We start from the raw sequence: 13,092 nt of genomic DNA on the forward strand, positions 1-13,092 counted from the left end.
TGCCCCCCCCCCCCCCCCCCCCCCCGGGCCTGTGGGACACAAAATCTCATCACGTCTTAACAGTTGAAAGCTTTGCTTGTTTCTTTCTCCTTTAAGGTTTCTGATCAAAAACCATTGGGCTGCTGGTCAGTCAAACAAGGCCAAAGCATTACATGTCCAGCTGTGTGTAATTCTGAAACAGGAGAATTTGTTCTTGTCCATGATGATAAGGTATTTATTTTTAGTTCATGTGACTGGCTTGCAAGAAATGGTGTATTGCATTCTGTGGGCGACTTGTTAGCATATGTGGCCTAATTGTACTAGATTTGTGAATATGTGTGATAGGTTTTTTTTACCAAGTTTCTTTGTGTCTTACAAGAAATATAATGAAGAGCTTTTTATTTGTGTCCTAATTTCCTTTGTATGTTAGTCTCCAGGCTTTCCAAAAGTGATAGGAAATCTTATGATATCAGAGTCAGGTGCCAGAAAGAGGGAGGCAGAGTTATGACTTTGCATGTATCAAAACTAGGACCGTAGACAAACAAGCAGGAGCCACGATACTCTTAGTCTCTGTGTATGCACACACGCAGCATATTCTTGCAAAAGGCAGCACAAAAGTGACAGCTCAAGAGGGACTTGTGACTTAACAAGTGAGGCTCTGTATCCCACATTGGGGTTGATTCCATTGGTACAAGACTTCTGCTCCCATGGCTTTATCCTTTTATTTAAAAGGTCTACAGTAAGAAAAATAGCTGCTTTTTCCAACATACATTTAGGAGTGAATGTGTATCTTAGTGCCATACTTACTCTTGTTCACATTTTTATATAAAGTGTTGGTTAAGCAGGTAAGCATTGTGCAAACTAATACTATCATAAATGTACTGAAATCAACAGGATTATTCCCATGTACACAGAATTAGAACTGAACACGAAATCTTCCTTTCTAGTGAAGGCAATTTATTTTTTGCACAAGGGTTAGTATGAAAGGGCAAAACTATGTTCTGTTGCTCTCCCTCCTTGTTTGTCTCTTTAGCAACTAGCAGTATATTCCTCCTGGTAAGGCCAAGGCCGAGGTTTTGTTTTTTTCTGTTATACTGATGATTTGTGTTGATTTGTGGTATTAATATTTGTAATTTTGATGTGTGTAATCCGTTTCACATGCAGGGAAATGTGGAATCTTGTGATTTTTTTTAAAAAAATTGGTTTTATGGATGTAAGTCTGTAAATGTTCCCTGTCTCAGGATTCTGACAGCTTTGTGGGTCTGATGGAGTTGTACTCATGGTCAGTGGTGTGAGTTTTCTAAATTTAAATAAATAAGTTTTGTATTTACATGTTAACAACAACAAAAAGGCAAACACACCGTGTACAAAGCTGAACTGTTTTCAAGGGGTTTGTCTGTGCTTCATATCCTGTATTTAGCCCATCTAACATGATTGATGCACAGCACACCAGCCTTGACAATGATAAATAAACCGTATTTACATATGCAGGATGGAAATTTTTCAAATGGGAAAATACAGCATTGAAAAATTTCCACATCACTGAATCCAGTATATCATTGTACCTGTTTTAGAGGATAATCATAGGGCATAGAAACTAGCATGCCTCAATGAGGTTTAAGAAGCTGTGTTCAGCCAATCTTTGAATATCTTTAGCGATTATTGCTCTTTATTAAAACGTTACAATTTTTACAGATTTTACAGATATGGAAAGAAGATGACACTAACTTGGATAAAGTGTTTAAAGCAACAGTAAGTGTTAGTTACTGTAAAACTGTGAAAGAGGACTTTTTGTCTTATCACCATGAGTAGCTGGTCTGTTGGACCCTCCCGCATCTTGGACCCTCATCTGCCTGAGTGCTTCCCATAGTTCTGTAAACTTCCTGTTCCTACCCAAAGACTTTCTCCTTCTTTTTGGCCTTGCCTTTAAGTCATGTGATAGTGAATGTAGTGGGGATTGCCATTTTTCTGGCAGTAGGGAAAAAAGGTAAGATGGTGATTCCCTGTTGGTGCATTGCCTGGGATCCTGAATCAGGATGAAGACAGGAAGATAAGTCTTTTTGCCTATCCCTCTACTGTGATCACAGGGTCTACCTGTGCTGCTACCTTGTTGGAAATACTTGACATTTTAAGACAGAAGGAAATCAGATCTTTTTCTAGAGCCTGATATGGTAGCAGCCAGGTTAAGAGAGAGCCAGGTCTAGAGAAAAATCATTTTTTATATGGTGGAGCATGGAATCCAGCCCAGTATTTTCATGTTAGTACTGTTTGTCTAACCAGAAGTGTAATTTAAGTGCTGTCCAAATGGGGTTGGTGCAGAGTTCGTGCATCTATAATTACCTATTTTATATTTTTATGCTTTTATTTTCAAAGACATACAGAATGAAATGCGTGAGATCTTCAGGTAGTCTTTCCAAATCTTATTGATTCAGAATCAAAATAAAAGCACAAGAAGAATAAAAGCGCAACTTACTCTCTGTCATTAGTTTATGCAAGCAGTGAAGCTGGATAGAGGAAAACATTTTTGCTGACATTACAATATTTATTACTGGCTTTGTACCAGGAATCCTGGATTTATTTCCATTTAAACTGCGCACTTTAGAAAATAAAGAGTAAGGTATGAGAGTTTTTGTTGTCTTTTTGCAGTTGTCGGCAGATGTTTATCGGATACATTCAGTGCCCAATGCGGAACCCCTGGTCCTGTTCAGGAATGGTGCTGTTAAGAGTTTGGATGTTCTGTTAGCATCACCTCAACAAGACATTAAAAGTGTGTTTTCAAATGAAGTGATTAGGTGAGTGCCACAGTTTGGACTAGCTTCACAATTCAAGGATCAAGTGATGAACTTCCTTAGCCACTCTTTGAAAGAGGGAGGGATAATCCGTGAAGTCCCACTCACTGGTCTGTTTCCATCAGTTTGTTCTTAATATTGGATATTTTGTGTGTGTGACTTATGGTCAGCTGCCTTGTATATTTTCAGATTAAAAAAAGGATTTAAAAATGTAAATAAACTTTTGATTGGATCCTACAGAGTGCTAGTTGGGAAGCAGTCACAGTTTCTCATCTTCTCTGTGCGCCCTCTCTTCCAGCAGCCACTTTTGATGCATGTGTCAGGAGACCTATGTGGGTACACAGTCTTGCAACACAGGTGGCTGTACTGAGGTGGGAGAGGGAGTAGGCAAATTGGTCCTTGTCGGCCATTCTTTGGCCAGTGAAACCTCTTGTGCCAGTGGAAGCACTTCTAGCAGAAGAATGGGCAGGGGGGTTCTGATTCCTCCTCTTCATTGCAGTTCTCCATCCTGCATGACTGTTCAGGTCCCAGGACCTCTGGAATCTGCTTTTTGCACTGAAAGATGGGGAATGTAGGAGAACAAAATTGTTTTCATGAGTACCCTGCAGTCACACTTCATAGAATCAAATCTGCCTTTGAATTAGTATAATTGCTTATTCTGACATTTGGGTTGCAGGGACTTTGAAATCCTCTAAGGAAGCATTGAGCTGTTGCTTTAAGTAACATATTCAGCATTTTATTTGGCAGTATTTTAATTATCTTCTAGTAATAATCATATAACTGATTTTTAGATGGAGTGAAGCTTTCGTGGAAGTAGAAAAACCTGTTGTTGTATTTATTACTGAGGAGGTGAGTTTTTAAAGGTTTTAAAGCAGCTATATGACATTGCATGACACTGTAAGACAGTTTGCATTAAATGTTCATTGGAGTTCAGATGACAGCAAAAATTGACAGTCATTGTGTCTGTTTGTGTCTTCAGAGTCTGTTTCACATTCTTACCCACTCTGTGGTGAAATAGTGCTGCTCATACTCATTCAGATCAATGGTTCCATCTGGTCAGTAAGGCTGACAGCATGTACATATTCCATGTTTTAACTTTATGTCACAGTTCTCTCTCTTCAGTCACAGTATGCTCCTTTTAAGAGATTGTTCAAACACAGCCTTGATTTCACAAATTGGGCTGACTTATTTCTAACAAACCTGGTGAATGTCTTATCTGAGTGACCTTATAGTGGCAACAAACAATGAGAAATTGTGCATTATATATGGTTTTCTCAGAAATCACGCAACTGACCAATGGAAACATAAGGTGTTCTTCAGCCCTATTAAAGTTTTGTTCTCCTAAATCCTCCATTGGCATAGCACCACTGTGGCATATCACTGTTGTAGAAATGACTGTTCCCTTGGAGGATTAGTAGAGGTGGTTAAAGGTTCTTCTGTTATGTCATAATGCTTTTCTCATTTGTAATTCTCAGTATATTTAAATGGGTTGTATCTAATGAACTGCCAGTGAAAGGTGTTGGTAAATACAGATTATTCCTCTAGCAATCCCTTTTGTCTTGCAGAAAATTATGTCTGGAATTACAAGACTTGCATGGACATACAGCTGTAGAGATCTGCTTGCAGAAAGGGGGACAGTTCTCCCTCCTCACTGCAGCTGCTGAACCCCATGGCCTTTTCTGGCTGTGCATTGTCAGCTATGGCCTTTCCAGCAGTTAAAGGGGATTGTCAGAAGAAGGGGAGATCATGTGCATTGCACTGATGGTTGGTTGGATACAACCCAGTGACTTATCTGCAAACCCAGAAATAATCTGTCCACATTGAACATAAAGAACAGCCTTTGTTGTAACTGTTTCAAAGTAATTAGGAAACAATTCTTTGCTTGTACAAAACGGTGGCAAGTCCTTACAATCTGAATCTGCTGTCTTAATTGCCTCTATGAAACCATCCAGTTAAGAAAACCTAAGTGCTCTTAACTTTTCTCAAGAGGGAGCACTGATTTCCTCTACCACTACCCATGCAGCCCACTGTGTCCCTTGCGATTTTTGTTCCTGGGATAAGGGGATTATAGGAGAACTGGCAGAAATTGCCACCTGTTTTTAAGAAAATTTAAGCACCATTAAATTGTGGGAATGTGGTTGTATATGTGCTGCTAATATAAACATATGAAGCTCAGACCTTTTCTTTCATTGTTGTCTTGCTGATTAATGATTAAATTTTCAATAAGAGCATCTCAAATAAGCAATTCTGTATTTAGTAACAAGTGATGTTGCTCTTAAGCTTTAAAATATCACATCTGATATGTGATGCACATAACAAGTAGTATCTAGCTGCAATGACTTTTACATGGAAAATACAAAAGTCAAAGTCTAATCTTTATTTTCAGGATGTGAATTGCTTCATATATGTTCAACACTGTAATCCGTATATGCTTCACAAGTTTAAACTTGATCAAGGAGGCGAGTCATCCACTCTACTGAGTTTTGCAGCATATTTGACAGACAAAACTGTCACACTCCTGTGTTTGTGTAAGTATTGTAGTATATTTAACTGTAGTGCACATGAGCAGGCATGATGCTACTTTTATTCCCATGTTTTGGAATTAAGCTTTATATAGTGACATAACAGCAATTAACCAGACACCCAAAAATAATTTCATTTTTTCAGTCACTCCCCCCCCCCCCAAGTTTTATTTTCGGTTTTCTAAATACATACAAAGTATATGCAGACAAATCTATATCCATTTGAGTCTATAACATCTACTGATTATTTATCCATATATATAAACGCTTCCACCTTTCAATAAAAAAATTTCATCTTTTCCTTGAAGCATAACACTTAATTTATCAAGTTCCGCTGTCGTTAATAATTTATACACTAATTCCTCTCTTGAGGGAAGGGACTCCTGTTTCCAGTATTTAGCTAGTAGTATTCTAGCTGTAGTCAATATAAATATTATCAAAATTTTATCTTTTTGATTGTAACCTTCCGAAAACATATTCAGCAAAGCTACTTCAGGGAACAAAGCAATTGTTACACACATCACTTCCGAAATAAATTTCTGAATCATCTTCCAGTAGTTAGTTACTTTCACACATCGCCACCACATGTGGAATAAAGTTCCGACATTCGAACAACATTTCCAACATATATTAGGTAGTGCAGCATTACATTTAGCTATCCTATCTGGTGACCAGTACCAGCGGTGTGCTGCTTTATAAATGTTTTCTTTATAGTTGATAGCTCTTAGGTATTTAAGAGATTTCCAAGTACTGGACCATTTATCTATTTCTATGCAATGCCCAATATCTTTCATCCAAGCCACCATTGAAACACTAACTTGCTCATCTAGAGTATATTCTTGTAACAGAAAGCTATAAATTTTGGGGATCATTTTGTCACTACTTGACAGCCAGATCTTATCTAGTTGAGTTTTGGAGTCTTGGAATCCTGCACGTATATCCTTCAAGTGTATAGACTGAAGTTGTGACATTTCCCACCATGATAATTTAACCCCATGTGTCCGGCGGGGCGGGTGGGTTGGCGAAGCGGCCAGGTGGGGGAGGGAGAGAGAGAGAGACAGTGGGGGGGGAGAAGGGAAGTGAGTGGGTTTGACAACCTTCCTCTCCTCCTGTCATTAGCCCCGCGGTTCCCTGCCCTGGCTCCTGGCTGGCCCCGCCTCCCTGTAAAGGGAAGGATGCGGCCAGTCCCTCTCCTGGCCGTTTCTCCACCTGTGGCCTTGGCATCCCTCCGTTCAGGCGGTCCACGTCCTGAGGGCGTTTCCCGACCGCTGGCCGCTGCTTGCTGGCCACGGCGTCTCCTGACGCTCCGGCTCCCCTGTCGCTTCGGCGCGCTCTCCGTACCTCCAGGGCTGTTCCCTGCCCCCGCCTGTCTGCGGTCCATCGGGCGTAGTCCCGGCTGCACACGGGACACAGGAGGCGAAGCAGGAGTGCGGCCCCCTCGCCTCCTCCCCCTCCCCGCTGTTAGCGAGGCGGCCGCCTCCTCTCGCGGCTCTCGCCTTCTGGGCCGGCTCTCTCCATCTCACCTGGGCGGAAAGCTGCCTCCCGGCCGTCGGCCATAGCCGCTGGCGCTTTTGCTCATCATGCCCCACTGCGTTGGAGGCGGGCCTCAGAGGACATGGCCAATGGAACGTGGCTAAGCCTTTGAGGGACAGCGCACCCGGACAAACAGTGTGGGTGCGCATTTTCTCCTCGCTGCATCAGTTTGCGTCTTACTGAATTATATATAAGGGAGAGATAACCTCTCTTCGGATTTTAATTTATTGTTTTCATCTAGTAGGGTTTCATAGCTCTCTCTATCCCACGTGTTTTATGAATGCTTCTAACGGGGAGACCCATTTAGGTGTTTTACTATAATATCTTGGTTTAATCTCATTCCAAATATTAGCCAGGGCCCCCCTTAACATATGTTGTCCAAAGTCTGAATGGATTTTATCCTTCCCATACCACATGTAGGCATGCCATCGCATTTTAAGGTCATGCACTTCCAGATTTAATAGTCTTGTATTATCCAAATCTATCCATTCTTTCAGCCAATTTAATGATGCTGCCTGATAATATAACTTCCAGTTTGGAAAACCAAAACCTCCATTTTCTTTTTTATCCTGGAGAATCTTCCATTTGATCCTTGGCTTTTTGGGATACCAAATTAACTTTTTAATAATTTTATCCATCTCTGTAAAGACCTGGGCATTTTTAAATATTGGGATGTTTTGTGCAAGAAAGAGAAATGTTGGTAGTATATTCATTTTTATAGTAGCTATTCTACCCATTAATGATATTTGTAAACTTTTCCAATATTGTAAATCTTTTTTAACATCTTCCAAAAATTTATAGTACTTGTCTTCTAAGAGCATACATTTTATTAGATACAGTGATCCCTAAATATTTAACCTTTTTCACTATTTCCACGTCCGTTATTTTCTGAATTTCTTGTATTGTATTATTTGTGCAATTTTTAGTAATTATTTTAGGGGGGTTTTAAATTTATTTTCAATCCAGCCGACTCCCCAAATTCTTGTGTCACCTTCATTATATTGGGTAAAGAATCTATTGGATCCTCTGCAATAAATAAAATATAATCCACGAAGGCTAAGAGCTTAAATTCTTCCCTCTTTAAGTCCTTTTATCTGAATATTTTCCCTGATCGTATTATTTAATGTTTCGAGTACAGTCACTTTTGAATATCATTCATAAAGCTATTATTGGAGGATGTTACGTGAGAATAGGGCAAAGTAGTGTTATCTGCTGTTGATATCAAGTTCCTAGCTATGCCTGTAAAAACAGAAAAGCTATTCCCTTTAATCTATCTGGCAAGTGATGCCTTAGCTTGAACTCAGTTGGAATCTTTTAGCAGCTGAGGGCTGTGTGCATGTGCTACGCAAGGGGTTTCCATTGAGGTGGCCATTGGGTAGCTTGATAGAGATCTATACAATGCAGAGAAAAAGGAAGAATGAAGCAAGGAAAAGCATCCCACCCTCCTTCTGAAGGGAAGCTCTGTCTGTGGATCCAAATGTATATATAAAACATTATATCTACCCATTCTGTAATTGGATTATATTCTTGCAGATTCCAGTGGATGTGTTTATAAGGTTCTCATCCCACTACTACAGAGTGACTCTGAGGAACAGCATATTTTACCAAAGTCACTTCTGACCAGGCTTGAAGAATCTGGCACTATTCTTAAACATGCTTCAATTGCTATTCTTGATAAAGATCACATTGCTGTGGCAGGATGTTCAAATTCCCCAGAAGGAAACACTAAAGGTAAGGCAAGTTGTTTCAAGACTCAACAGCTGGCCTGAAATTGCTCAATTTAATTAATTTCCTTTAAGCAGGAAGGAAGCATCCAGAAAGTATTCTCGGATATGGTTGAATCTCAAAGTAATATTCTTCAAATGAAAGCATTTCCATTCAGCCGTGGGGTGGGGTGGGGGGGTCCAACATTTTCATGCATTTTCTGCTTGAGCTGCAGCTCATATACTACAATAACACTATTCATGTGGGTCTCTCTAGCCCCCAGGAGCAATGAGCTTGGGGACAGGAGAGAGTCCCAGTGCCGCTATGGACGACACTAGGTCTATGGCCTGAGAGGAGGTTACTGCTGCATAAAGTGTGAAACAGCCATGCAATACAGCCAGTTGCTCAATGATGCTATATTTTTATAAGTATTTAGCATTAAAATATTATAAACTTGTACATTGTTAATGGTTATAAGTATTGTGTTTAAAGCAAAGGAAAGTAATGGCTACTAGTAAAAAACAAGTCCTTTTTAGAGGTCTAAGTAAGTAGCAGATCTGGAACCCAAGTGCAGTCCTTAAAAGGAACTTTACAGAGTAAACTGTATTTATAGTTTATATTGTAATTTTAATGAAATGTTTTATTGTATATCTATATCTATGTTGTTAGCCGCCCTGAGTCTGCCGAAAAGCAGGGAGAGCGGGATATAAATATAATAACAATTAAAAAAACTGTGCAGATGAAGTCATCTGTGGTTCTTTGCTGATAATGACTTCTGGTTTCTGTTAAGAGATGCCTGCAGGTTATAACAAGTGATCAGTAGGATAAGTATTACTGTACTTTTTGGTTTGCCCCTGACTGTTGCAAGACTAGGAGAGGAACACTTCTCACCTTGTTTGTGTGGTGAAATGGACATCCGCTCATAGCCAAATGTTGGCTTTTTTGCTTCAGGGATATTTGATGGTGGTCAAATTGATAGTGTTTGGTGGATTGAAAGTGTGCCCACCATAGGAAGGGAAAAGATTAATGGAAGGCAGGGAAGGGGAAAACATGTTGATCTTGGTCTGATAAATTATATGAGAATGCACAGTAGAGAAAAATTATGCAACTGAATGTTAATACAGATATTTGTTGTCTGTTTTTGCATTCAGACTACTAGCCTGCATAAGCTACTAATTGTTCAAAAACACAGTGAAACTGCAATAATTATTGCAAATAGTCAGTAGAAAAGTTCTTAATATATTAACTACTCCTTTTTGTTTTTTGGATGTAGTGCCAAAATATCTTTAATACATTTCCAAATGTAATTCTCAGTTACTATCTGCACATGGGCAAACAGCATGATTTTTAATATCTTATTTTAACATCTTATTTTCCTGTTCGTAGAATGGGTTTCCTTATGGAATACAAAATTTCAAACACTGCAGGATTCCAAAGAATTGCCGCTGGGATCCACTGGACAGGTAGGCTTCAGCATTTGTTTGTAGGGACATAGTTAATTTTCTGTAGCTAGTTTACTATAGAAATTCATATACAGATCATGTGAGGTGTGGAAAGCATCTTGTTGAAAGAAAAACATGGTAATCAAGTCTTAAAACATTTCCTATTATTGAGACTGTGTACTTGTAATGTAGTAAATACAACTACCAGGAGATTCATTATTTTCTTTGCCTGAAAAGAAATAAAAATAGTTACCAAGATTGTTGCACACAAAAGGATATAGGGGAAGGTCCACAAAAAGAAGCAGGGTGGGGCCCATCAGATGGAGTTTTTCTTCTCTTCAGTCATGAGCCTCCCCCATAATCTAGATTCATTTAGCTTTTAGCTTTTATACATTTCTGTGTTAGGGCAGTGGCAGTATGAATAGAAGCTACACTGAACTATCTACAGCAAACTATTTTTTAAATTGCTTGTATGCTAACTTTTTACTTCTTTGGGCATTCAAGGCATCTTACAATAATAATTATATAGCAGTAACATACATAAAATATCAACTATTGCGTTATAAGAGTTAAATCATAACAGTAGTGCTTGAAAACACCGTTCAGGTGGCTGATCTTTGTAAGTATGTATGTGCTCAGTTTTTACAAAGCTATTATGTCTTTCAAAATGCCTAATTTGTGTTAATAGGACAGCTGAAGCGAGGAAGAGGGTTCATTTATGAACTGGGAATCTCAGAATTTTGTAGCATCTTAGATTGCAAGTGTGGCTTCAGTGTGGATAAGCAACAGCTCATCAAACAGATATCAGCTCACTAACTGTGTATCCCATGTTTTCTAGTGCTGGTGTTACGGAGGCAGATTCTTTGTAACACATGGGAAAGAATTAAAAGTAATCCTGTATAAATGTGAAACATCATCCCTAGCTGCTGCTCTTGGGAAAATCAAGAGTACACCAACATCAGGTAGGAGCTTAATTGTGCAGTTGTAGTCCACATGATGAAGTTACCACTAAATTTCTTCCGAAGAGCTGCCTATAAAACTAATAAATGAAAAATGATGAGTCATAGGGAAACCTGATACAGTAGAAGGAATTTTTCTCTGACTTTTCTGCTTCAGAATATAGTGCCGTAATATCCAGCAATTGTTACTCAAGTACTTCAGTTTCTGTATTCTGTATTTTCTTCCTGTTTATCTGTCTCCTTAAGTGTGGTCAAGAGTAATGTTTCCTGGTGGTATGTATACTGAAGAGACAGGATGCATTGTTTTAATTATTTATGCAGTACCATCAATATCTGTGGCACTTTATAGAGCATCATAATCAAAACACAGCTTGCTGTTGGGAGGAGATAACTTAGGGTTGCCAAGTCCAAATTCGGAAATATCTGAGGACTTTGGGGGTGGAGCCAGGAGTCTTCGGGGGTGGAGCCAGGAGATTTTTGTGATGTCACTTCCTGTGATGTCACTTCCAGGTCAAATGGCAAGTGATGTCACTTTCCCTTCTGATGATGTCACTTCCAGTACACTGCACCAAAACCCCACCTCTTCCTGTGATGTCACTTTTCAGGTTCTCCCCCAAACCTGCCTCTCCCTCTGAAGTAACCTTCTTTCAAAAATTAAAATCTAAATTCAATGTCATATATCAATTCCGACCCCCACCTTTCCCCTATTTTACAGTACCTCTAGGTTTTTAGGCCTCCTTCCAGTGCAAAAATAACAAAAAGCTTTAAGAAACATAAAATGCTTTAATTTAAACATTTAACAATCAGAAGGAAAAAACAAGCAAACAGCACAATACATTCGAACTAGAATCAATTTACAGAACTGGAGAACAATGCAACGAATGACCTGGTAAGGTAGCATAAGAACATAGAGCATAAGATGTTGGATCAGGCCCATCCAATCCAATCCTCTGTCACACAGTGGCCAAAAATACCAGGTGCCATCAGGAGGGCCACCAGTGGGGCCAGGACATTACAAGCCCTCCTACTGTTGCCCCCCCCCCAAGCACCAAGAATACAGAGCATCATTTGCCCCAGCCCGAGACTTCCTATCTATACCTTGTGGCTAATAGCCACTGATGGACTTCTGCTCCATATGCTTATCTTATTCACGCTTGAAGCCGTCCATGCTTATAGCTGCCGCCACCTCCGGTGGCAGTGAATTACATGTGTTATCCACTCTTTGGGTGAAGAAGTACTTCCTTTTATCTATTCTAACCCGACTGCTCAGCAATTTCATTGAGTGCTCACGAGTTCTTGTATTGTGAGAAAGGGAGAAAAGTACTTCTTTCTCAACCTGCTGTATCCCATGCATAATCATATAAACCTCAATCATGTCACCCCTCAAGAACAGTTTAAGCATGGTATAACAGAGTCCTGTCAAAAGTGAACCCTTTTCACTGATTTCAGTAGGAAAGATAAGCACACCCTGAAACGTTCCATTGAATTCAGTAGGATTCAATGTGCTTTATTCTGACTGAATGAGACTATATGCCCTAGAAAAAGATCACCAGACAACATTCCTTCACACTGTGCAAAATACGCAACAGAAAGGTCTAAGAACTGAAGGCTGAACACTCTGCCAATATCCTCTACCTAAAATCCTGGAGAACCACTGCCAGTCAGAGTAGACAATGCTGATATTGATGGACTGATGGTAGAGAGACCATGCCTTGTGTGCCTAAAGATAAAGTTTAAACCTAGGAGGTCTAAGAGAACCTCAGGTGTTGGAAAGGATATGAAGGCTGAACACTCTGCCAAACTCCTCTACCTAAGACCCTGGAGAACCACTGCCAGTCAGAGTAGACAATGCTGATATTGATGGACTGATGGTAGAGAGACCATGCCTTGTGTGCCAAAGGATAAAGGTTTAAACCTAGGAGGTCTAAGAGAACCTCAGGTGTTGGAAAGGATATTTCTCTGTCTGTGTCTCTAGAGCTCACCTGCATGAGAGCAGACCATGCTGAAGTAGATGGAGCAATGGCATGAAGACCAGTGTGGACTGAGGAGACCCATGTTCAGATCTACATTTCGCATGATGCTTACTCGGTGATACTGGGGCAGTTAGATTTGAGTCCAGTAGCAGATTAGAGACCAACAAGAGTTTCAGGGAATAAGCTTCCAA

The 13,092-nt window shown here is 39.8% G+C and overlaps 1 protein-coding gene across 1 annotated transcript in view; it reads left to right on the top strand.

The window, feature by feature from the left end:
- Positions 1-13,092, top strand: part of NOL11 (nucleolar protein 11) — a 32,988-nt gene that overhangs the window by 1,266 nt on the left and 18,630 nt on the right. The window contains exons 2-9 of the mRNA XM_015423669.1: positions 97-210; positions 1,675-1,731; positions 2,626-2,771; positions 3,560-3,617; positions 5,155-5,296; positions 8,357-8,554; positions 9,914-9,990; positions 10,808-10,931. Coding sequence (XP_015279155.1) covers positions 97-210; positions 1,675-1,731; positions 2,626-2,771; positions 3,560-3,617; positions 5,155-5,296; positions 8,357-8,554; positions 9,914-9,990; positions 10,808-10,931 — 916 coding nt within the window. The remainder of the gene's footprint in view (positions 1-96; positions 211-1,674; positions 1,732-2,625; positions 2,772-3,559; positions 3,618-5,154; positions 5,297-8,356; positions 8,555-9,913; positions 9,991-10,807; positions 10,932-13,092) is intronic.

This window comes from Gekko japonicus, unplaced genomic scaffold (genome assembly GCF_001447785.1).
Source record: "Gekko japonicus isolate JY-2015 unplaced genomic scaffold, Gekko_japonicus_V1.1 scaffold33, whole genome shotgun sequence".
Taxonomy (NCBI): domain Eukaryota; kingdom Metazoa; phylum Chordata; class Lepidosauria; order Squamata; family Gekkonidae; genus Gekko; species Gekko japonicus.